Here is a 25400-nt window from a genome sequence, read left to right as displayed (position 1 = left end):
AAAATAATCTCGTGCGTTGTTGTTGATCGTTCTTTTCGGTTCTTTTTGCTTGACGAAGGAGGGAAGCCAGCCTTCTCACTGAGAGACATGAGTGTCCATGACCATCTGGAGTAAGTCTGTTGTTGTGGGAGACTTCTTCTTCTTTCGCTTCATCCCCTGACCTCTAACCGCCACTCCTCCTGTTGTTGACCGAGTCACCGGTCCAGAATACGGTCGGCCCGTTATTAAGGGTTGTCACCGTAACCGCATGGAGAGGACGGAAAAATTTGCTCCGGTTGCCCGGCGCCAATGAAGTCAGGTGCACACCGTCACCAGGCCTGGAGCGGACACTGCAGGGGGGAGAGGGGAGAAGAGGAAGACCAACCGATACATAAACAGGTGCTGAGAGACACGGCTGCATGGAACACTGAAACAGAAATGATGAACACGGCCAGGAAAAAATATCAACAAATACTAGAAGTTACAGCTGCATGGAACACAAAACCAACAATGAGTACAAAGACATGAAAACAAAAACTAATACTGGAAGTTTTAGTTTTCTATGAACATCCTTGCTGTACCGATGGCAATATATTGTTTTTCTTCTTCTGACAAATTATTGTATCGACGTACTTATTGTTAGCCGCTTTGGATAAAAGCATCATCTAAATGGCCTAAATGAAAATGTAAGTTAAGGCTGTATGTAACACAAAACCAAAAACAAGACCAGGATAAACAACAACTCACACTGAAAGTTACAGCTGCATGCAACCAAAGCCAAAAATAAAAACGCAACCAAACTGAAAGTTAAGGCTGCTTGTAACACAAAAACCAAAATCCCGACCAAGAACATGTTCCGGGAAAGAAACAGGTATCTGATAACAGTCAGTCTCACTTCCGGGTTTGGCTGAGGGGGAATTGGCGGGTGTAGAAAGGAGGGTAAATACATCAAGCCTGCACCTTCATGTGCCACACCTGACTAAACACATTCCCCATCCCTCTTCTCCTCCTTTTCTGTATTTAAACGCCTTTTTACCCCCAAGAGAGTGTTTGTGGAATTCAGCTCTTTCTTTTCCTTTCTGTAGAAGGGGTGTAGGCGGGTGACCCCGGGCTGACCTCCCGTCCTGCAAACAGCCTCACCTGATAAAGGTGACTGCAGCCCTGAGTCATTAGAAACGGCTCTGTACGTAGACATGGCTCTCTTTCTTTTTGGAACAGACTGTCTGCTATTGAGGGGGTTGGCTTGGTAAACAGCAGCGTTATAAACCCCAGGCACGTTGAACCAGCCATGAGAAAGGCTGCAGGACCTCTCCCTTTACACCCGTCCAAACACAGCTCTGATAAGGAGCGAGCTGGGAGTGGTGGCCAGGTAATGGCCGTCTGAGCGCTGTGGTCTGTGGCCTGGGTAATAACCCCCGGTGACCGCTGAAGCCTTAGCGCGGCAGAGCCCGGTTCATCACAGTGTAGCCTTGTCACCGTGAATCTGTGATCGATCCGCGATCGACCGCTTTACGTTGTGTCGGAGGACAAGATCCACCCCGCAGAGAGGGACTCTGTGTATTTTTTATCTGGGACCCGAGCAGAAGGGTACTACATGGAACATTCTCTCGCTCCATCAACCCATCAGCCTATCAGTAGCAGTGCTACGCTTCGTCTGCTCTCTCCCTTCCTCTCTCGCACTCACTCTGTCGCTCTCTCTCTCGCTCTCTCTCTCTCTCTCTCCTTCGTCTCTCTCTCCCAGCGTGGGAAATTGAGCGTGTGAAAACACCACGGACGGCATTTCAGGCTAGAGCGATCACTTAGAGCGAGGCAGAAGTGGGACAGTGAGGACGAGGGACTGAAGGTAATTACTAAGGAAAGCTCCAGCCCCCAAAATCCCCGACGAGCGGCTGGGCGTGTCATTGGGCTGGTCGGGCAGCGGCAGCCCGGCCTCCAGAAGCCTTGATTAACGGCCGGACTCATTTCCTGATCGGAGGCAGAAGCAACACGCTCTCTCTCTCTGAGCGGGAAGCCGAAGGAGGCAGCAGTAATCAAGCGCCGTTCGGGCTGAGGGCACAGGTGATTGATTGGCCGGGTCTATCTCAAGGAAGTAGGAATTCAGAGGAGTGTATTATCCGTGTATCCTTCGGCCCTGTTCGTTTGGATCTCCCTAGCAACAGTGGTATTCGGCCTGAAGTCAAACTAGACAACGATGCGCTGAAAAAACTCAAACGCATGAAAAGTGTGGAGTGTGTTTGAGTGTGTGTGAGTGTGTGTGTGTGTGTGTGGGTGAGCGCACACTTGTTTGTTGGCGTGTGAGACGTGATTAGATTACAACACGTCGGGTGCACGGTGGGTTTGTCCCAGCGGGATCGAGCCGAAGGCACTAAGTCAACTGAACTGAGGAAATGGTATTTACCCAGGACAGCCCCCCGAGTTGCACCATCTTGTTTCCTGAAGCGTCCTAATGTGGCAGGGATTAAACAATAAACACACAGTCAGTACACACACGCTACACGCCACACACACTCCACCCTGATCCAGGAGGGTCTCCTCAGTGAGCTCACGTGTTGCTCAGCCTGCATTTAAGGGTTCCTCTGATGAGAATGAGGCCAGGAAAATCATAATAATAATAATAATAATAATAATAATAATAATAATAAATGATAATACCAATAATACAATTTGGATGAAAAGAAACGTTGATACTTCACACTGAAGCACCGTATTAAACGTTAGCTGAAGATTGCTTTAGTTTCTGTTTTGCTTTGTTTCCTTTACGCAAACAAAATAACCCACTGCTTTTATTGACATTAGGTAACTATATTTGATGGTTCGGTAGGAACCTTATGTAAAACAACACCAATAAAAAAAACGGTAAACTTATATACCCAATGTTTAATGCAAATGTTTGCTTTTAACCAATCCAATTTGATCCATGCAGAGTGGTCCATACAAAGAACAGCGTGTGTGCATTATTCTGTAACACGCTGTACCCTGAGTGCTCCTAGAACACAAACAGGACTGGAAGGCAGCGTGCAGGGGAGGGGGGAGGGAGGAGGAGGGAGAGCGTCAGCGTGACATCACGTGACGAAGGGGCCAACGGGCCAATCAGGATCGCTCACCTGTTTGCCGGACGCCATAGAGCTGAGCGTGCTGAGGCTGTTGGCGTCTGTGACCACCATGGCTGAGGGGAAACGGGAGGGGTGGGAGTACTGGGGGGGCTCCTGCTTATGGGGGTACACTACGGAGGGGAAGACGGAGACAGGGGTCAGACGGGCGACGGAAAGATGTATGCAGATTATAATCAGACTCAAATTCCAACTGTTGACAGGGTATGCATCTTTGTATGTAGGGTATTAATGTTCTTCCCCAAAAGAACACAACTTCCCCGAAAAACTAACGCTTTGATGAACAATCTCACAACATATAGTCGCCATTGGAAACCTCCCTGTTGCTGATTCTACTCCTAACTCAATTCATTTTCAAAGTGTGGGCAGGACAGCGCAGAGGCCAGGATCTTCAACTCCTGGCCGAAAAAGGCACCGAGTTCGGTACCTGTACCGAGGTACAATCGGGCTGTCCTACCACATTACCTGCACCTTCTAAGCAACGCACACTGAATTCAGATACATTCGTCATCAAGGAGCTGAGCTAAAAGTCCAGATGAAGTCTAAACAACAGCAGCAGCATCAGCAGCATCCTGAAGACGGGTGCGGTACTCACTGTGTGAGTGTGTGACGGTGGCCATGAAGGGCTGCTGGCCCATGTGGCTGGGAGAGTGCTGCATCAGACTCTGCTGGTGACTGCTGTGGAGGTGCTGGGAGAACTGGGAGCCGGGCTGCAGCGCCGCCAGGCTGCCCGCCACGCTGTTGATCACCGGTACCGACTGGGACTGGGACGTGTTTAGACCTAGAGAGGGGGGGGGGGCGAGGGAGGAGAAGAGACAGGAGGGTCAGACAAGGCAAAATGGGTCGGGGTTCTCATGGTGGGAGAGGGGTAGACTCTACAGTTCTGAGGTTCCTGGGTTTAATCGCTGCATCACACAGATGCATAGTTGAGTTTATTCCTACCTGGACCTTATTTTCTTGTAAGATACTTGGGGATAAAGTTAGGCTTCCACTACTAAACTGAACTAAAATAGTACTATTGGGCAAGCTAGAAAGATTATTATTAACTACTTCCTGAATAAAGTTGAATCAAGTAATCAAGTTGTATCTCAGTGGGGTTAGAGGTTAGGGTTAGATGGAGGTGAGGAGACTAGAGTTAGGATGGAGTTTAGGTCTAGATGGAGGTGAGGAGACTAGGGTTAGGATGGAGTTTAGGTCTAGATGGAGGTGAGGAGACTAGAGTTAGGATGGAGTTTAGGTCCAGATGGAGGTGAGGAGACTAGAGTTAGGATGGAGTTTAGGTCTAGATGGAGGTGAGGAGACTAGAGTTAGGATGGAGTTTAGGTCTAGATGGAGGTGAGGAGACTAGGGTTAGGATGGAGTTTAGGTCTAGATGGAGGTGGGGAGACTAGAGTTAGGATGGAGTTTAGGTCTAGATGGAGGTGAGGAGACTAGAGTTAGGATGGAGTTTAGGTCTAGATGGAGGTGAGGAGACTAGAGTTAGGATGGAGTTTAGGTCTAGATGGAGGTGAGGAGACTAGAGTTAGGATGGAGTTTAGGTCTAGATGGAGGTGAGGAGACTAGGGTTAGGATGGAGTTTAGGTCTAGATGGAGGTGAGGAGACTAGAGTTAGGATGGAGTTTAGGTCTAGATGGAGGTGAGGAGACTAGAGTTAGGATGGAGTTTAGGTCTAAATGGAGGTGAGGAGACTAGGGTTAGGATGGAGTTTAGGTCTAGATGGAGGTGGGGAGACTAGAGTTAGGATGGAGTTTAGGTCTAGATGGAGGTGAGGAGACTAGGGTTAGGATGGAGTTTAGGTCTAGATGGAGGTGGGGAGACTAGAGTTAGGATGGAGTTTAGGTCTAGATGGAGGTGAGGAGACTAGAGTTAGGATGGAGTTTAGGTCTAGATGGAGGTGAGGAGACTAGAGTTAGGATGGAGTTTAGGTCTAGATGGAGGTGAGGAGACTAGAGTTAGGATGGAGTTTAGGTCTAGATGGAGGTTAGGAGACTAGAGTTAGGATGGAGTTTAGGTCTAGATGGAGGTGAGGAGACTAGGGTTAGGATGGAGTTTAGGTCTAGATGGAGGTGAGGAGACTAGAGTTAGGATGGAGTTTAGGTCTAGATGGAGGTGGGGAGACTAGAGTTAGGATGGAGTTTAGGTCTAGATGGAGGTGAGGAGACTAGGGTTAGGATGGAGTTTAGGTCTAGATGGAGGTGAGGAGACTAGAGTTAGGATGGAGTTTAGGTCTAGATGGAGGTGAGGAGACTAGGGTTAGGATGGAGTTTAGGTCTAGATGGAGGTTAGGAGACTAGAGTTAGGATGGAGTTTAGGTCTAGATGGAGGTGAGGAGACTAGAGTTAGGATGGAGTTTAGGTCTAGATGGAGGTTAGGAGACTAGAGTTAGGATGGAGTTTAGGTCTAGATGGAGGTGAGGAGACTAGAGTTAGGATGGAGTTTAGGTCTAGATGGAGGTTAGGAGACTAGAGTTAGGATGGAGTTTAGGTCTAGATGGAGGTTAGGAGACTAGAGTTAGGATGGAGTTTAGGTCTAGATGGAGGTGAGGAGACTAGAGTTAGGATGGAGTTTAGGTCTAGATGGAGGTGAGGAGACTAGAGTTAGGATGGAGTTTAGGTCTAGATGGAGGTGGGGAGACTAGAGTTAGGATGGAGTTTAGGCCTAGATGGAGGTGAGGAGACTAGGGTTAGGATGGAGTTTAGGTCTAGATGGAGGTGAGGAGACTAGAGTTAGGATGGAGTTTAGGTCTAGATGGAGGTGGGGAGACTAGAGTTAGGATGGAGTTTAGGTCTAGATGGAGGTGAGGAGACTAGAGTTAGGATGGAGTTTAGGTCTAGATGGAGGTTAGGAGACTAGAGTTAGGATGGAGTTTAGGTCTAGATGGAGGTGAGGAGACTAGAGTTAGGATGGAGTTTAGGTCTAGATGGAGGTGAGGAGACTAGGGTTAGGATGGAGTTTAGGTCTAGATGGAGGTGAGGAGACTAGAGTTAGGATGGAGTTTAGGTCTAGATGGAGGTGAGGAGACTAGAGTTAGGATGGAGTTTAGGTCTAGATGGAGGTGAGGAGACTAGAGTTAGGATGGAGTTTAGGTCTAGATGGAGGTGAGGAGACTAGGGTTAGGATTGGCATTGGGGTTAGGGTTCGGTGGAGGTCAACTCACTCTGTGTGAGGGCCATGACTCCCCCAGGCAGAGGCATGATCAGGTTGTGTTGGTGTGTGTGATGTGAGTTGTGGATGTTGGTTAGCGTGCTCACGGGTGGAAGTCCCCCGCCTGATCCTGAGATCTGGAGGACAAAAGCAAAGACAGAGAAACTTTAATATTTATTACAAGGCTGACATCTCCCAAGCATTCCGTTTGTGAGAACTCAAGTGGCCATTATGTAAATAACTCTTTTTGAACGTGAGACATCTATCCAAGAAATGACTAAGGGTAGATCAATGTTTACACTGTTGCGTATGCGTTTTCAATGTGCTTGTGTACATTTTGTCTTACACAGCACACAAGCAAACAATGATAAGGAACAAAAGGCGAAGAAAGAGAAATACATAAAATATGTCCTCGCTTGTGTTTTTGTGTGCGTTTGTGCGGGACCGCTTGTCCACTCTCGGACCTGTTGTACGGTCATGGACTTTGTACGAGTTCCTGGGAATACTTTCGTCGAAAACGAGGCAAAAGTATCGCATCTTTGCAGCACAACATTGTTATTCATAGGTGTGATTCCCATCGACCACTGGCTCCGCCCTCGGTGGGAGGGGCTAGGTCTATTTGAGTAGTCTGCTAGCTGCATGGAGGGAGAGCTGCCGGGGGGATGGGGGGGGGGGGTTGGGCAGACACTCATCTGTAGATAAGGAAACTGTCAGCTTTGACCTGCTACACTGTACACTGCCTGGCCTCGCTAATCACACTTTACCCGGCCGTAAACGCGGTACGCAATACCTGTTGAAAGTGAACCACGCCGCATCTACCTTAGTTGCATGATTTTTTACAATACGGCTTTATGGCGAGTCATTTCCTAGGGCGAAAACACAGCCATGTATCAGTATTTTAAAACGTTGAGGTTTCGTGCGCCAGGTTTCATTTTTGCTGTGCAAATATTGGACTAGGGCAGAGGGGGGAGGGGACGATGGAGAAAAAAAAAAGCACTGCACAAAATCGAGGGCTGACGTCATCCCCGCTGGGCGCAGAGCAAGCACCGCTCCATCTGGGCCTCCTGATCGCCGGGCGTTTAATCAATACCGGCAGAATGTCTCTTTGTCAGGTTTATTGGCCCGAGCCGGGAACATGCCTGCTCTGTCCGGGTGAAGGCTGAGCGTCTGTCTGGTCGTGGCGGCGGGCCACGGCGACTCCACCTTCCCAAACACAACACCAGCACAATGCGGGGATTGTTGGCTGTCTGCAATGCTCTATGTGAGCGGTGGAGGTGGAGGTGGTGTTGGTGGAGGTGTGGGGTTGATGGTGGTGGTGTTGGTGGAGGTGGTGGTGTTGGTGGTGGTGGTGGTGTTGGTGGTGATGGTGGCTGTATTGGTGTTGGGGGTGCTGTGGTGTTGGTGGTGAGAGTGGTGGTGGTGGTGTTGGTGATGGTGGTTGTGGTGTTGGTGGTATTAGTGGTGGTGTTGTTGGTGATGGTGCTGTTGTTTAAGGTGGTAGTGGCTGTGGTGATGTTGGTGATAGTGATGGTGGTGGTGTTGTTGTTGTTTAAGGTGGTAGTGGCGGTGGTTGTGGTGGTGGAGGTGTTGTTTAAGGTGGTAGTGATGTTGTTGTTTAACGTGGTTGTGGCGGTGGTGGTGGTTGGTGATAGTGGTGGTGGTGGTGTTGTTGTTGTTTAAGGTGGTAGTGGTGTTGTTGTTTAAGGTGGTAGTGGCGGTGGTGGTGGTTGGTGATAGTGGTGGTGTTGTTGTTGTTTAAGGTGGTAGTGGTGTTGTTGTTTAAGGTGGTAGTGGTGTTGTTGTTTCAGGTGGTAGTGGTGTTGTTGTTTAAGGTGGTAGTGGCGGTGGTGGTGGTTGGTGATAGTGGTGGTGGTGGTGGTTGGTGATAGTGGTGGTTGTGGTGTTGTTGTTGTTTAAGGTGGTAGTGGTGTTGTTGTTGTTTCAGGTGGTAGTGGTGTTGTTGTTTCAGGTGGTAGTGGTGTTGTTGTTTAAGGTGGTAGTGGCGGTGGTGGGGGTTGGTGATAGTGGTGGTGGTGGTGGTTGGTGATAGTGGTGGTGGTGGTGTTGTTGTTGTTTCAGGTGGTAGTGGTGTTGTTGTTTCAGGTGGTAGTGGTGTTGTTGTTTCAGGTGGTAGTGGTGTTGTTGTTTCAGGTGGTAGTGGTGTTGTTGTTTCAGGTGGTAGTGGTGTTGTTGTTTAAGGTGGTAGTGGTGTTGTTGTTTCAGGTGGTAGTGGTGTTGTTGTTTCAGGTGGTAGTGGTGTTGTTGTTTCAGGTGGTAGTGGTGTTGTTGTTTCAGGTGGTAGTGGTGTTGTTGTTTCAGGTGGTAGTGGTGTTGTTGTTTCAGGTGGTAGTGGTGTTGTTGTTTAAGGTGGTAGTGGTTTTGTGTTTCAGGTGGTAGTGGTGTTGTTGTTTCAGGTGGTAGTGGTGGTGGTGATGATGGTGATAGTGGTGGTGGTGGTGGAGGTGTTGTTTAAGGTGGTAGCGGGGTTGTTGTTTCAGGTGGCAGTGGTGGCGGTGGTGGTGTTGTTGATGGTGGTTCAGGAAGCTACTTTTACATGCTGACGTGGGACACAGAGCTTATCTAATCTGAGCGCCAGCAGGGCCCAGGTGTGTGCACCCACCATCTTGGAGTCAGGGGACAGCAGGCTGTGGTTTGGGTCCAGCCCGCCCGGAGACACCTGCTGCAGCACAGAGTGGCTGGTGGACATGTTGCTGTTGTGGTGGCTGATTGTGGTGGAGGAGCTGACCTCACCGGGACCCTGGCTGTAGCGCACTGGGGAGGGGAGAGAACAGAGAGAGAGTTACAATATCGACAGCATGAGAGAGAGAGAGAGAGAGAGAGAGAGAGAGAGAGAGAGAGAGAGAGAGAGAGAGAGAGAGAGAGAGAGAGAGAGAGAGAGAGAGAGAGAGAGAGAGAGAGAGAGAGAGAGAGCAGACGGAGGCCTGCATCACTGCCAGGCTCTACCGAGCCAACCGGACTCACCTGCTCTTTGACTCTGGCTGGGGAGGAATGAACAAACAAACACACTGACCTCTCTGCTGTTTTCTATCTGTGTGGCTGAGCCAAGGCCATCCACTGTGTACACACACACACACACACACACACACACACACACACACACACACACACTCAGAACAGCAGGCCCTCAGAAACCGCAGCAGACTAAACTCACACGCAAACTCACAGTTGCAGGCTAGGTTGGAATACCAACCACGCCATGAATTGTGCTCATATTTAATCAAAATAACTGTGCGTTCCCAAGGCTCACCGGACGTTTTCCAGGTGGGTGACAGAACATGGGCCGCATTGCCCTCACCTAATTCGAGGTCTAGACTGGGTGCTGACGCTTTCTTGGCTTAAGTACACCCCACCCTCCGACCCTTCGCCGCCAAACCACGACCCACCCTCCTCTGACCATCTAATGGCTGTTTGTCCATGCTGCCTCCTCTGATACCGACCAAGTAAACATTGCACAATTACGAGCAATGCCGAACACATTCTTATCCCCTGGGCTCAGCCTCACACAGAGGGAGGGATTCCCCCCCCCTCCCCCCCTCCCTCCCTCCCGCAGAGCCCTCAGAGAGGCCTAATGTGACTGGGATGTAGAGACAGACTGTGTTTGCACTCGGACCTTACCCACACCCTGCCCCCCCCCCACACCCGACCGTATCTGTCCCTGAGGGCCCGCTGACTGCTGGCCAGCCCGAGACCTACAGATGACACATTGATACAGGGCGGCCGCCGGACACAGAGAGAGAGGAATCGATATCCCTTCCTTGATTACGCAGAAGGAAAGTTTGAGCCCAAGAGCGTTGTTTGAGAAAGGTGTTTGTTTGAGACGACCTCATCCAATCAGTGTTTACACATTTCAAGTTGTCAAATAACACTGTTAACACTCGTCAAAAGAGGAAGATCAATTGATTCTGTAGGAAAACATACGTTTAGAATCAAAAACGATCAAGTGCAATATCTATAGGCCTGCATACAACAGGCAATACACATGGATTCACAAATACCTGTTAAAAAACCATCACATTTCTCTTTCAACCTCTTAAAAGCACCGGTCGGTAAAATCAATCATCGTTCAACACCCACGTATCCATTATGGGATCCGAAGGAACTATGACTCCGGAACACATTTCACCCGCTAAGTAGCGTTCCACCATTTTTGGCGAGCGCACAAGAGGACTATAGACCGTATATTGTCTCCGTCAACACACTCGCTGGCCCACAACACCCGGCAAGGCCTTGTAAACGCTGCCGCGGAACAATAAACTACTCCATTGGACTCATGACCCCCATTGCCACACAATGGAGGTGGAATCATAAACAGGCAGTTATCTTGGAGCTTGGCAACCTCTTTAAAGTGTCGTGGGGAGAAGGATGCTATTCAGGCCACGGTTGTGTCTCTGTGTTCAGCAGTTCCTTTAGCCATGGGGGGGGGGGGGGGGCTGAATGTCCTTGTCAGCAAAGGAAGAGCTCCTGCCACCTACTACCCACACTGAGGAACTCTATTAAAGCAGAGAGGGAATCGCAGCTCCTGGTTTCATGCGGATTCGGAAGGACACATCTGTTAGCATTGTTGTGTAAACGGGATATTTCATAACGGCTTCATTCTATGCATTGGTGTTAACCGTTTAATCGTACGAGTGGGAGATAACCTATAAGACGACCTAGTAACGACCAAAGATAGTTTATCATTTAGACCAATCACAGCGATGGACACAAAAGTATACAACCCCAGCCAAGCTTGGCGTGAATCAATCGGGGCCGAGCCGGGCTCTTAAGGGGGTAGGGCGAGAACCCCAGAAGGGGAGTGGCAGCACAGTAGCTGAGGAAGGTCTAAAAGCAGCCAGCTCCCTGTGTGAGCCATGTCATATCAAAGCCCGGCCCTTCATCCCCAGGCTGTGCTCATTGTCGCGTCGGTGCATATCAGAGACCTCCCGGGTCTGCCCTGGACGTAGCCAGGCCCACAGGCTCTCTGGGGAGGCAGGAAGGGCCCGTGGAAAGCGCAGAGCTCGGCCGTCCTTTTTCCACATGCCGGTCCGCGGTTCCTCGCTAGCCTGGGGTGTCAAACACCGGGCAGCCAAACAACCCACGGGGTACACAACACACACCCACTACAACCGCCCACCACCACTGTGTCCGATTCGGAACCTCTGACTCTGCCGAATTTGGGGCTTTTAAAAGAAAATAAGACTTTCTTTGTCAACGGAAAAAAGTTTTAAAAAGGGGCAAATTCGGCACTTGTGCAACCATTGTAAACTATCCACAGAAAGGTTAAAGACGCATGATCTGATCGCCAAATCTAATTTATGCTTAGCTTAGTGTTCTTAGCGGTTAGCCGCTGGTTTCTCTAAGGCGGTGACCAAAGCCTTCGAGGTGGAAAATTCAACGGACCAGTGAACCAAAACAGAATCAATAAAACGTCCCAACGAGGGAGCTTTGATATGACCTAGCGACGACCTCGCCCACAGAACGAGAAGGTGTGTCGCCACGGTTGAAAAAAGAACATTGCAAGGAGGAGGGCGGGCATGGCTATGGGTGCGCGTGTGTGTGTGTGTGTGTCTGTGTGTGTGTGTGTGTGTGTGTGTGTGTGTGTGTGTGTCCTTGTCTGTGTGTGTGTGTGTGTGTGTGTGTGTGTCCTTGTCTGTGTGTGTGTGTGTGTGTGTGTGTGTGTGTGTGTGTGTGTGTGTGTGTGTGTGTGTGTGTGTGTGTGTGTGTGTGTGTGTGGGGGTTGGGGGGGGTGTACTCGCTCTGTCTCTATAGGCGAAAGGAGAGGTCATCAGTCCTGTCTGGCCAGAAAAGAGCCAATACTCGCGCGGACGGCTCCTGCTGGTCCGGCTCTGCGGCCCAGCTTCTGCGGGCCCACTGGTGTCCCATAAAGGTGGAGGGGGGGAGGCTTTAACGTCTCCCCTCCTCAAGGCCCGGCGGAGATAAATGAACCTTGGTTACAGTCACTGCAGTCTTCTAATACACCACGGACAATGGCCCCCCCTGCGGTGGCAGCCTATAGAAAGCAGGAGTCAGGGGACTCCCTTATCAAAGGCAGGGGAGATGTAGTGGCCCAGGATTTTATTTGTCCATTAAGCATGCATAATAGAGGCCGCGGCCTAGCAACGCCAAGGGGTCCCCTGCTGCTGCGTTATTGTCGGGGCCAGGGGCCAACACTGAAAAACAGCTGATGGCGTCGGACGGACGCCAGCAGGACGTCTTGTAAGTAGCCGGCTCAGGGCAGCGGGCTCGGGGAGGCGAGTGTCTTAGGATATTCACCCTACCCTCCAGCCCTGCCTTTCCCTTCATGGCCGCCTCCTCCTCCTCCTCCTCCTCCACCTCCTCCTGCTCCTCCACCCCTGCTCAACAAGCCCAGCGCTGACCCCCCCGGCCCAGCCGCCGGGGGTCAACGCCTGGTCAGGTGTTGCGTGGAGGGGGCGGAGGGAGGGGTGTGCGTGCAAACAGACAACCCGCAAGTGAGACCAGTTTGTCGGCAGGTAAGAGAGCAAGACGTGGGTTTTGTTCTCTTCAAAGCTGACCTCGTGTTCTAACACGGGCGGACAACAATGGACCTTGATTGACTCTCTCAAATCACAGTTTTATTGCGGGGTGAGTGATGGCACCCAGGATAATGCTCCGGCGAAGCCTATCAGCCTTTGTGTTTTATGTCATATACCACAACAGGTAAACTCTCTGTCAATACTCCATTACGCCCGAACGCAAACAAGCGCAGGGTCAAACAGCCTGAACAATAACGTCACCGTGTTTTGGCAACTATCTCAAGTGAGTTGTTAGCAACCTCGTCAGGGTGAAGGGAGATGTGGAAATCAGGGGCAAGAGTGTGTTGGGGGACTATGGTGTCGCTCTCAAACTCTCGCTGACCCTGGTCTGACCCTGGCCTGTCACGGGACCCAAGTCTCCGGGCTGACTTTGGAGTGGAGATTGCAGGTACAATGCGGATTGTTCCCCGAGTGTCCCCACAGATCACAATAACAATGGCATTTGCTCAGCTCACTCACTCAGCCTCATTGATCACCGGTCGCTCTCTACGGCTCTGATCTCGTCAACTGTCGCTTCCTACCCTAAATATTGTCTGAAAGGAAACAATCGCGTTCCATTTCCAAAGCGAAATGTGTATAAGGGGGAAAGTATGTGCGAGTATCGCTGCATACGAGTGTCTAATTACTTTGAAACTGTATATATATAAACTTCATATGAGTAAAAAGGGATATGTAGTCTCATCAATTCTGTCAGTTGGAGGTGTAATGATACACAATGTTAATTTTGATCAATTTGATTTTAAATTCTTTAACGACTCGGGTACATATCCAATCCAATTCGGTAAAGAAAACCTGAATATTTGGAGTTAAATGAACAACCAAACTGATACAATTCCTGGCCAAAGCTGGAAACGTATTTCACCCACCTCACCTTAAATAAATAACCTTACGCGAGACAGCTCACTTTTAAAAGCTGAGAGCTGGATGGCTGAGGGAAACTTTCACCACTGTTCCCCTTCAACATCCGTGGCTGCCCCATCACTAACAACGATACACACCAGTGCCAGTGCCAATGGGTTATGATGCCCTCCTGGGAACTTACTTGGAGGGGACGCGCTGTTCTGGGGGTGGTGCGGCGAGGCGTGGGACAGCATGGTGGTGAGGCTGTGTGTGGGCGTGTGGTAGGCGTCCATGGCCAGCTTCTGCCTGAAGGCCTCCTCCTTGCGACGGTTGGCGAACCAGTTGTACACGCGCACCTCCGTGACCAGATTGGAGCCCAGGCCGTGGGCCTTCGACGGGGACACGCCCCTCTGGAGACACTCAGCCCTGGAGAAGGAGATGGCGGTGTCAGTGGAACAGGAAATAAAACAATAAGAGCGTGACATAGAAAATAAGGGCGTGATATTGTTCTTCCTATTCTTACGGCTACTCTTTGGAGGTGTCGTTATATAGCAGGGTAGGTTTTGCAGCATGCTAGCTTTTCAGGGAGCTACTACAGCTTGCTACTACGGCTTACGGTAAATCATGTCATATTCCCACCACCCCACTGGCCTCCTAACCCACCTGTTGCACTCCTCCACCAGGGCCTCCCTCTCCTCCTTGCTGGGGTTCTTCTGCCTCTCGTAGGCCTGGTAGAGGATCTGCTGGGACGCCGGCCCCCACTTGAAGCGGTTGCGCCTCATCTTCTTGCAGGACGGCTCGCTTCCCAAGTCCTCCCCGGACTGGCCCACGCCCGGGCCCGACGGGTTGAACTCGGGGAAGAAGAACACGGGGTCCTGGTTCCCTTTGTCGGACATGTTGCTGCCGGAGCCCTGCACCGCCTGGTTGAACTCTGGGGAACAAGCGGGAGAAGGGATGGACGTTGACACAGGAATTCTTTAAAATCACACCAATCAGGTCACCCAAAAGTATTATATCGTTAAAAATATAGATTATAATAGCCTATAAGGATACCCCTTTTGGAAGTCAATTTTAATCTGTGATTACAATTTCTGTGAACCGCTAGATCCAAACCATAACTTTCATTATGAATGTACTATTAAATTGTGTTGGGGGGAGGGGGGGGTGTAATAAACATAACCTATGGACAACAGTGGGGAAGCAAATATCAACTGACATACGAGGAAGTTTCTCATCCAAATAATTATCGCCTACATCAGAGCCAACAGGGCCCGGCCCTCGACTCGCAGGCCTCGGCTACAGCGGGCCTCGGCTAGTTGGCCGTCGGCTACAGCGGGCCTCGCCTAGTTGGCCGTCGGCTACAGCGGGCCTCGGCTAGTTGGCCGTCTGCTACAGCGGGCCTCGGCTAGTTGGCCGTCGGCTACAGCGGGCCTCGCCTAGTTGGCCGTCGGCTACAGCGGGCCTCGGCTAGTTGGCCGTCGGCCACAGCGGGCCTCGGCTAGCCGCAACAGGTGTATTATCATCAACGCCGTGAGAAACTCAAATATTAACTTACGTCTGAGAATTTCCCGCTGTTTCCTGACATACCAGGTGTACAGCGCCGCTCGCTTCTGCGTCTTCATGGGCGTGCCCTTGTTGAGGTGCTGGGAGAGATGCGACTGGTTGAGCCCCGTGACGTCCACCACCTCGCGCTGCGGAATGTTGTGCTGCTGCATGTAACCTTTGATCATGCGGGCCGCGCGCCACGGGTCCTCGCTGGGTCGAGAGAACACGCACACGTTATAAAAGACAGGACTCATTTTAATCCCTTTACTTAATATTGTGATGCTACATAATGTGAGATAACGATGATGTCGCTGCGGCTGTGTGGTTTGGGGAGCGTTGTTGTATCACAACAAGGGCTCGAGTTAAAGGATGTATTGGGTGTTTAAGGGCCCAACACCGAGGGACTGTAACACTCTGATATGCTATGTACAGCATAGGATTGTATCTAACCGCATGCCATAGTATAGGCACTATGTATTCTCGCGAGACCAGGGGACGGCAGTACAACACAAAATGTTGGAATAAATAAAGACGCACATTTTGCTAATACGCAACACTCCTGGAGTCACTTATATACTTATTATATAAGTAGCCTACTTATATAAGTAGCCTACGAACAGTGCCAAAGATTGCCAATAGTAGAGGTGCCATTAATCATTGGGACTTTCAAATGGAGACAAACATTTTTGTAACAAAAAAGGTTTAACTTTGTGTTATAGCCGTGTAGCAGATAAACGCCGGGTTTCGGCAAACGTTTAAAATAGATTCACATAAAAAAAATCGTAAGGAGGTAGGGTATGAGCCGTATTCAACAAATTGACGCCAAACAGCAAAGCATTGCATCAGGGCCTTTAAACAGGCCTTAAGATAATATAACGGCCGATCTAAAATGTCTCGGTTGAATCACTGGTTAAAGCAAAGTTCAGACGAGCCCAGCGTGTTGGAGTAATCCTCCGACCAACTTGAACATTTGAAGAGAAATCAGACCCGATTCTCCTTATTTAAACCTGGATATCGGCTCGACAAGTCAGGCCGACAGGCCCCAGCGTATAGTTGATCTATTTTAATGGTAGCCATACACTCTTTACAATTTGTATTCTAATTCTATGAGCGTATAGGACGTGTCGCTAGTCCCAATAAAAGATAGGAAGGGAAAACGTAGACTTACCCTAATTACAGATCAGTAGGAAGCAAGTCGGACAGCGGTAATTAATCCAAATACACACGACCGTTTGTTTTGGAGAATGGCTACCACTAAGGCACTGGGTTAAGTGGGAGATGTTGGTTTATAACTTTTGACAATGAATAACCAGATCTCCATTCACTCTAATCACACGCCACTGTGTATCTTTCAGTTGATGATTTATAGAATAAAATTAATAATAACTCCGCACACGTGGGTTAGTTTTGATATTCTAGTCTGCGTGTCTAGCCATGTGTTGATGTTTATAATGGAATGATTTTATGCTGTTATATTTTAATCAAAAAAATTCGTCTGAATAAAATTAATTTAGACCTAAAAGCGACACGCTGACTTTTAGTCCGTCAATAAAAAATAAGACAAATGATACAAAAATACTGCTTAAAATACAGACACAAATACTAATTAAAAAATACATAAAAGAAGAATATTAAAAGCCTCAGGCCTGGTGCTCGCAGAGACGCCGAGGTGCAGTCACTTTCTCCTGGAGCTGCTGCCGGCCTTTATCACCAGCAGAAGTTAATAATAAATAGAAACCCTTTAGTGGATATTTTGCTAAGGTAAAGAAATAATAATCCATGTGGATAATTAGTAACCAGAACGTGAAAACGAACCACTGGCGGGTGATTTAAAAACTGTACACATAACGAACCAAACGCTATACATCCATTTAGGCCTTTTGAGAAGCCTCGACTTACAGAGATCCAGCGGGGGGAACCTTTCAAAAAGTTCCCACTATTAACCCCAGACCGGTGCTATAGTACCACAACCCAAACCTATTTTCCTTATTCCTGCCTGTATTTATCCTATCCTGCGCGATTTTTTGGGAGATTACGTGTGTGTAGGCCTACGTGTAAGTGTCCGGTTATTTCACTGCTATCATAAAAGAAGAATTGACTGGATGATCGGGGCTCGACTCACGCCAACATACGGTCCACCTCCGCCCTCTGCTCCGCCGCCTCCTCGGTGTTCAGCGACTGCAGCTCCTTCAGGATCGGAGGGGTGTCGAAGTCGTCCCCGTCCTCGGAGCCCTCGTCCCCGGACAGCTTGCCCTTACTGTGCCCGTTGGTGAGCGTGTGGAACACGGGCTTGGAGTCCGAGTCGCCGCCGTTCATCTTGGAGCTCGGAGGAGAGCTCATGTGCAAAGGGTTCTCCAGTTTAACTCCGTAGGACCCGGGGGCCGGACTGGGTTGCATGTCGTCCAGAGCCTGGATCAGAACGTCTTTGGTAACTCCAGAGTCCAGTAAGGCGCTGAGAAGCTCCTGCTGAAGGGATGTCAGCTTGGATACCATGTTGGAAAACATTAAAAAGTTGGACCCCTCGCTATAGACAAAAACTGAGAATATTTTAAAAAAAGGATGGGGGGTTTTGTAGGGGGAACACCCTACACCGCATTTAAACAAAGTGTAGCGGTTCTCCTTCCTCTCGGCTCCACTGTGTGTGCGGTAGTATTTCCTCCTGTTGACACCTGTTCGGAGAGGCTGGTTCACTTCCCTGTTGAGGGCAGTGCTGGAGCTAATTTGCCATGATGCTTTCGGAGGGCTGCAGGGAATATAAAACATGGTAATGAGTGGGCCGGCTGATGGAGGCTTTATGCAAATGAGGCGCAGAGGCCGCTGCAGCGCGCGGGACGTGTTGACACGGCGACGCAGCCCGGATCTGATTGGCTCAGCTTATCAGCATAACTTGGACGGACTTTGGACTCTGTTGTATATGCAAAAGACCAGCAAGAAAGAAACACCAAAAAAGAGCTGTAAATATTCCCCTCGACATTATATCCTCTCAAAATACTCGATTAGGCTATATTTATTTGACCCTACCAGTCGATATCCTCATAGTTATTTTTGAAGTGTTAATTAGGCTGTAGTTATCTAGCTATATTATTCAAAGCCTACTAAGACTAGCACTATTATTACTAGTAATACTAATCATACATTGAATCATAATTATATATTAAACAATGGTAACAACATCAATAGCGTTAACAGCCAATCATATAAATATGATCATTTAAACAATAATATATTCTTTCATTTGTCTGCTGGAGTTCAGCCATTTTCCTACCAAAAATTAAACAGCCATCCTAGTGTTTGAGGATGCACTGCCATGGTGCAATATACACTAACACCAACATTTAAAAGAATACACAACAAAATGATGATTATTAGTAGGGTCATTAACAAACATAAACTAAAGTAGGCCTGTCCACACGTGCATAGTAGCGTGGCAGCGAGCAACACTTGGCCTATTACTGGATAGCTTAGTGAATCTTAGTTTTAGTGTAGTATCAATTGGGTTGATCATTAGTAGGTTAATAGGCAACATCGCCTCCCTGAGATAAAAGGCCCTCTTTTCATAAGCAGTCTAGCACCCATTTAACCCTAACTAGGCTACTAGCGCTTATTGACACACAAATTATGCCCCTTTCCTATTTCTTATTGCGAAATGCATTCCGTTTTTTCCATCGTCTTTGACGTCCCGTGTGTCATTGTCGGCAGCACAGATCAGATGTGTGGGGTTTTGGGTGTCATTCCAAAGATAATGTAACGCAATTGATCTCTCTTATCTCCGATATTGTTGTGTGTGTGTGTGTGTGTGTGTGTGTGTGTGTGTGTGTGTGTGTGTGTGTGTGTGTGTGTGTGTGTGTGCGTGCGTGTGTGTGTGTGTGTGTGTTTTGTGCGTCCGTGTGTGTTTGTGTGTGCGTGACTGTGTGTGTGTGTGTGTGTGTGTGTGTGTGTGTGTGTGTGTGTGTGTGTGTGTGTGTGTCGATCTGTACTTCGAACTAGTGTAAAAAAAAGAAAAGTGTATGCGGCTGGGATTAATACCCCATCGAGATATAAAGAAGTCTGCACTTCTGTCATGTCCAGAAACAAGTTAATGACTGGGATGTTGGTTTTTGGCATATAAATAAATCAGATTTCATAATTATAGTGCCCCCCCCTGCCGTGTAGTTTAACTCCCGTGTAGTTTAACTATTCAAGTTAACGAATTGCAAAAGTGATTGCAGGTATTTATTTATTTTTTGAATTCTATATAAAATGACACTTGATTCGTTGACTGGAGATGGCGCAGTTTTAAGGTCTGTTTAAAATGGAATTCTTTGCGCAATTACCCAGATAGATTACTTATACTTACTTACTTATATAGTGATCACCAAGAACTCTTTCAGTACTTCTCCATTAAAGAAAAATCATAAATAAGATTCAATAGTTCCCAAAATAAGAAAATAAAAAATCTGCACGCAAGAGTTAAAAAAACATTTACCCATCTCTAGGCCAATATATATATAGACGTCCGCTTAGTGAATCAGCGTGAACACACATCTCCATTCAAATTTGTCAACCATTACCAACAAATAATAACAAACAGCAGAAAAATCGTTTATCCTGTACACAGTTGTGAAAGCAGCGGGTGTACTGGAGCGTGAAACACGGACTGCCCGTTTCATTCTCACACACGTTAGTGACAGACCAGGACACTTGTGCAACCGAGACAGCATGATCCCGGAGGGGGGAGGGTCACTCTCATATACATCCGTTATCATGTGTTATTCTAAACTACCTGTAGGCCCTCTGTTGTCTTGTTAAGTGTAGACGGTAGGAAGACGTTGGGGAAGATGGTTTAGCCTGTATGCGTTCAATTAAGCTCTTCATATCGTATTTATTACCGTCCTTATTTGGGCATGTGGAGTAGGTACTTTTTGTAAACTACTCTAAATGATAAGGTGAAGAGCCATTTAAAGCAGTTGGTTGAAAGTATCTTTTTGATCTTCTTATGAACTATGAATTACCATCTAAGCTGCATCATCACCCTATCGACTCCTTGAGGGGAACTCATTTGTTATAAAACATAATCTATAGGATGAAGCTCTTTCAGATTCAACTCCAGTAGGAAGTCATACCCAGACTGGCAGGGCCTGGGAGCCTCACAAGGCTCAGAATCTCTGGGGGGCCGAACTTACATGGATCCATCTTTTCCAGCCCCCCCCCCCCCCCCCCCCCCCCCCCCCTTCCACATCCCCTTCATGTGTTAGGGTATGGGAGTCACAAGAATGTGTTGAATTAGGTTAACAGATATGAGCGCCATCTTCTCTCCCGTGTGATGCAACAGAAAAGACAAGAAATATATATAGAATAATGATACGTTTTAATGATGAAGTATGAAGTATCGGACATATTATCATTTACATTTACATTTACATTTAGGGCATTCAGGGCATTGTTTCAGAGCTACATATATCTTCTCTTAATCAACATTAACACTTTCACACATACATTACATTTTATTCAAACATATCAGATTTCTGTATGTAAATTAATTCAGAACCTGTCATGTCTGCAGGGGTCCGCACGCACCCCTGGCTGGGGAGCCAGCAGTGAGGGGCCACCCAAAGTAGAGGGCAGTGACCGTCTGAGTGTCCCCCCCACCGCAGCGCCTGAGCCGGCCCCGTGGAGCGGAACGCTGGAAACTTCTCCTGGTGGGAGGGACGGGGTTGAGTAACGTGCGTGAGCTCTGAGGAGGCAGTGGCCGAGATCGGTTCCATAAGAGCGAGCCGGACCTTAGCCCCAAACTGAACTCCTTAACTCTCCCGACCGGAGACCTCTGGAGGGATGAGATCAGGTCACGGACGCCTCGGATTTCGCTGTGTCACGGCTCTGTCTGTCCTTGTGTGTGGACAGACAGACGGAGGCTTTGTGAGTCTTCATTTGGGACACTTTGGGACGGAAATGGGTTTATGTTTGGACTGAATTATCCGGGTGTTTCCTGTTTTAGTCTATTTCATACACTGCCACCTGTTTCAGATCAGAAACGGTTGCAAGAGGTTGACAATCTTGTCATACTAGGACAGATTTAACCCATTAACAAGAGAGATTTTAACCATTTTAACCATGACAGAGATTTGTGTGTTTGTGTCTGTTTTGATCGTGGTCTGACGGTAACCACCACACCACAAACATCCCCGATCTTTTGGTTTACAGTCGGGCGGGGTCAAGAATAACATTGGCCTTCAAACCAGGAAGTTTCTGTAAGAGGAAAATCAATCGACCAGAGAGAGTCTTGATAATGATGAAAGGAAGCGAGAGTTGCGACAAGGAAGCATCCACTTCCAATAGTTTGTTATTTGGCAGTTGACTTGACCACCTGAGGAACAGATAATCGCTTCATTAATCATGCGAATCACCAAGACCCCCGCCCACCTCAGGACAATCACCCGTCGTCTCCAGGCCTGTCCCAGAACGCTACCCCTCATAAATCCATCAGTAGCACCACTAATCCCCCTGGCCCCACCCTGAACCCCTGATTTGATTACATCACACTTAGCTTCTCTCTGGTAGCACTCGACAGCGCTGACATTTGACTGGCCCCGCTGTCTGGGGAATCACACAAGCGATTTATTAGGAATCACAGCTTACAGAACTCAAATAAAATAAAAATACACAGAGGAGGGGAGGAGGAGCAGGAAGCAAGCGGCACGTTGGGAGGTGGAGGGCTGGAGATATGGTGGGCGGTTGGCTCTGAACCAATGGACACATGAGGAGAGGTGGAGTGATGAAAAACCACTGGCATCCGTCCAATCCTCCCGATTCTTAAACATGACCTGTGACTGATCCGGGCTGGGCCGAGCCAGGACAGAGCCAGGACAGAGCCATGACAGAGCCAGGACAGAGCCAGGACAGACGGCCCTGCAGCCCTGTTTCACCGTGGGACTGTGTTGGCTCTGACAACACACACACGCGTGCTTACGCACGCGCACACACACACACACACACACACACACACACACACACACACACAATATGCGTGCATGCACACAAACACATACACTCACACACACACACACAAACACACGCATGCTCGCACACACACACACACACACACACACACACACATGCGTGCATGCACACAATCACATACACTCACACACACACACATGCACACACACGCGCACACACACACACACACACACACACACATATACGCGTGTATGCACACACACACACACACACACCTTATACCTCAACACGGCCCAAGACTTTTCTTTGGTCATGTTTGCCCTCATGACTCCAAGTGTGTGTGCTCTGCCCACACACACTTTACATGTGTGTGTGAGTGTGTGTGTGTGTGTGTGTGCATATGAGTGTGTGTTCATGTGTGTGCGGGTGCGCATAGTCAGTGATAGATGTATTTTGTTCTCGCTCCCTCTGTTAAGTCATGTCAGATCACAGCAGCTTTGAGGCTCCACTATGGTTCACTGTTAGCTCTTTGGCAAACGGCCCTGTTTGCTAACAGTTTTCTCGCATGCGGCCCAAGTATGTCACATTATGTTCATTGGAGACAATGGCCTAACACATCCAGGTAAGCATACAGGCAATGGTGAAGAGGGCAAGAGGCCCACAGTGATCAGAGAGAGAGAGAGAGAGAGAGAGAGAGAGAGAGAGAGAGAGAGAGAGAGAGAGAGAGAGAGAGAGAGAGAGAGAGAGACAGCTATGTAGTGGCGTATGCTTGCTCGGCAGGGCAGTGCGACCCTGAAGATCCCACACACACACACACACACACACACACACACAGACACACACACACCATCTCTATCCAATCGTCAAGCTCTGGCTACTCCTGGCCCCGGCTCAGACAAGCTTGCCAATGCTAACACAGTCAAACTAAAGGCACTTGGGCTCCTTGTCCTGAGACAGGATAGTCTCTCTCCCTCTCTCTCTCAGTTCCTATCTCTATCTCTCTCTCTTTCAATTTCCTTCTCTTACTCTCTACCTCCCACACTCACTTCTTTCTGTTTCTCTTTTGACCTCTCATTCATCACCCTTGTCTGTGTGGGTTAAGAGAGAGAGAGAGAGAGAGAGAGAGAGAGAGAGAGAGAGAGAGAGTGTGCAAACGTGTGCATGCAGCATCCATGTCGCAGTTCATGTACATTTGTCTGTCTGTTTGTGTGTTTGTCTATGAATCTGTGCCGTATGCATGTGTGTGTTTGTGTGTGTGCTTGTGTTTGCATGTGTCTGTGTGTGTGCGTTTGAAGAGCATGCGCACCTGCACCTAACGCACCTGCGGTGCCGTGCCCTTGATGGGCAGTAGGACCCCCTAGCGGCCGGTCGGACCGCTAGGGGGGTCTTCATCCCCTCCCGCCGTAGCTGGCCTGCAGCTCCTCCGGCTGGCAGGGCGGGGGGTCAATATTGACTCAGGGATGGGAGCAATAGCCAGTCTGACAGCAGGGACAGCGGGCGAGAGAGATGCTATCTCTATGGTACCAAGGGGAAAACAGCATGGTTCTCTCTCGTGGCCCAATCCTCTGGGAACAAGAGAGAGCGAGAGAGAGAGAGAGAGAGAGAGAGAGAAAGAGAGAGAGAGATTTAATTTTAAAAATGTTACTATTAACATTTTTAAAATAACACTGTTTGGTTTCCCACAATAGTCATGCCAATAAAGCTTTTTGAAGTTGAATTTGAATTTGAGAGTGAGAGAGAGAGAGAGAGAGAGAGAGAGAGAGAGAGAGAGAGAGAGAGTATGTATGACCACAGAGAAATCCTCAATGGACCAGCCTTTCCTTTTAGGTGATCAACCTCATCGAAGGTTTGAATATACATACATTTATACTTCATGAACAATATGTTGATTTGTATATATATATATACTGCAGAGGCCTATATGCTGTTATAAAGTAACTATGTATACTCATGTATTGTATAAAAGGGTTAAAGTGTATATTATATAACAATATCCTACATCATCAATACTGCGTCATATAATTAACATATTTTTTTAATTGTGAAGAGAGAGGCATTTTCAGAACAGCTTTTCCCGGTCGCTAACTTGTCAGCTAATCAGCCTGAGATGCCGTTCAAACCGACCCACTCGGTGGAAACACGTGAGCCATGCGAAATTCGAAGCGATGCTGTCACCTCGAAGGCCTCGAGCTCAGGCTTCGAGGTGTCCCTCCTCCGACATGACAGCCGCCATGACGCCTTAACGTGTAAACAAGCGATGCTGTCACCAGCGGGAACCCGGCCATCGAGATAACTGGGTGAGCTAAGCGGTGTGCTGTTTGCCGTGGATGACTTCAGCCGATACAGACACTGAACGCCATAGAGAGGTGACAACCGTGTCCTCACACTGCCAGGGCTATCGGCTCACAATGTGTGCTTCACGTGTCCTTGTTTTAGAGCTGGGAACTTTGGATACAAGCTTAGGTCACGCTTTGATGACTAAGGCCTAAGGCCTGTTTGAAGAACGAAAGAGAAATAGGATTTCTTCACTTTGAAGTGAACTTGAAAACGACCTAGTAACAACACCATAGGGGCAAGTGTGAATCTATTATTAGGTGTGTATATGTATGTTTATATAGCCTCCACTGTAGGCATACGTGGTGTCCTATATCATATGGTATCATACGCAGGGCCATAGCACCAAATTCTGGGCCCTGTATACAAGAGTTATTGATGCCCCCCCCCCCCCCCCCCCGAATTCCCCCTACCAGCCCCCTGGGCAGAATTGTTGACGGGGAGGAGGGGGGCAGAAGTCATTTTTTAATTTTTTTTATTCCCATGGGCCCCCCTCTGCCTTGGGCCCCCCCACAACTGTGTAACTTATACCTGCAGTCCGGCGACCCTGATCATACGTATCGTCATTTATTGACTATATAGAGAATAAATTATATACTCAAGCCAGCCTAATCCATAGCGTAACCGGATCTCTTTCACAATAAAATCAGTTGGAATCAGTTGGCGTGATTATGTTGGTCTAGTTGACCTCAATGCTGCCACCTAGCGAAAGAAAACGAAAATTATACCATACATCGACACCTTAATTCACCTGAGGCTCGTGCGAGCCCGACCCCACGCACGCACACAAATACACGCATACGCACGCACGCACGCACACACACACACACACACACACACACACACACACGCACACACACACACACACACACACACACACACACACACACACACACACACACACACAGACACACACCCTGCATTTAGGCTACGACCTGCAAGGTGTGTCAGTTGGTAG

At 48.6% G+C, this 25400-nt stretch overlaps 1 protein-coding gene across 3 annotated transcripts; it reads right to left on the bottom strand.

Moving 5' to 3' along the window:
• Nucleotides 1–308: 308 nt before the first annotated feature.
• hnf1ba (HNF1 homeobox Ba) lies at nt 309–17677 on the bottom strand (the record flags this gene model as incomplete). Of its 3 annotated transcripts, XM_079732251.1 has the most annotated exons (10): nt 309–329; nt 2378–2422; nt 3084–3202; nt 3685–3870; nt 6247–6370; nt 8854–8995; nt 13784–14053; nt 14291–14558; nt 15183–15382; nt 17295–17677. In XM_079732251.1, 10 exons carry the CDS (start codon nt 17675–17677, stop codon nt 309–311), a joined length of 1758 nt encoding a protein of 585 aa, XP_079588377.1. The 3 variants fall into 3 exon arrangements, with proteins under 3 accessions (XP_079588377.1, XP_079588376.1, XP_079588378.1); XM_079732250.1 differs by lacking the exon at nt 2378–2422 and having other exon boundaries at nt 3685–3912; XM_079732252.1 differs by lacking the exon at nt 2378–2422.
• Between the last annotated feature and the right edge of the window lie 7723 nt (nt 17678–25400).

This window comes from Pollachius pollachius (genome assembly GCF_949987615.1).
Source record: "Pollachius pollachius genome assembly, chromosome: 3".
NCBI classification, from domain to species: domain Eukaryota; kingdom Metazoa; phylum Chordata; class Actinopteri; order Gadiformes; family Gadidae; genus Pollachius; species Pollachius pollachius.
The sequence above is the reverse complement of the archived record's forward strand: the minus strand, read 5'-3'. Positions and strand labels throughout refer to the sequence as shown.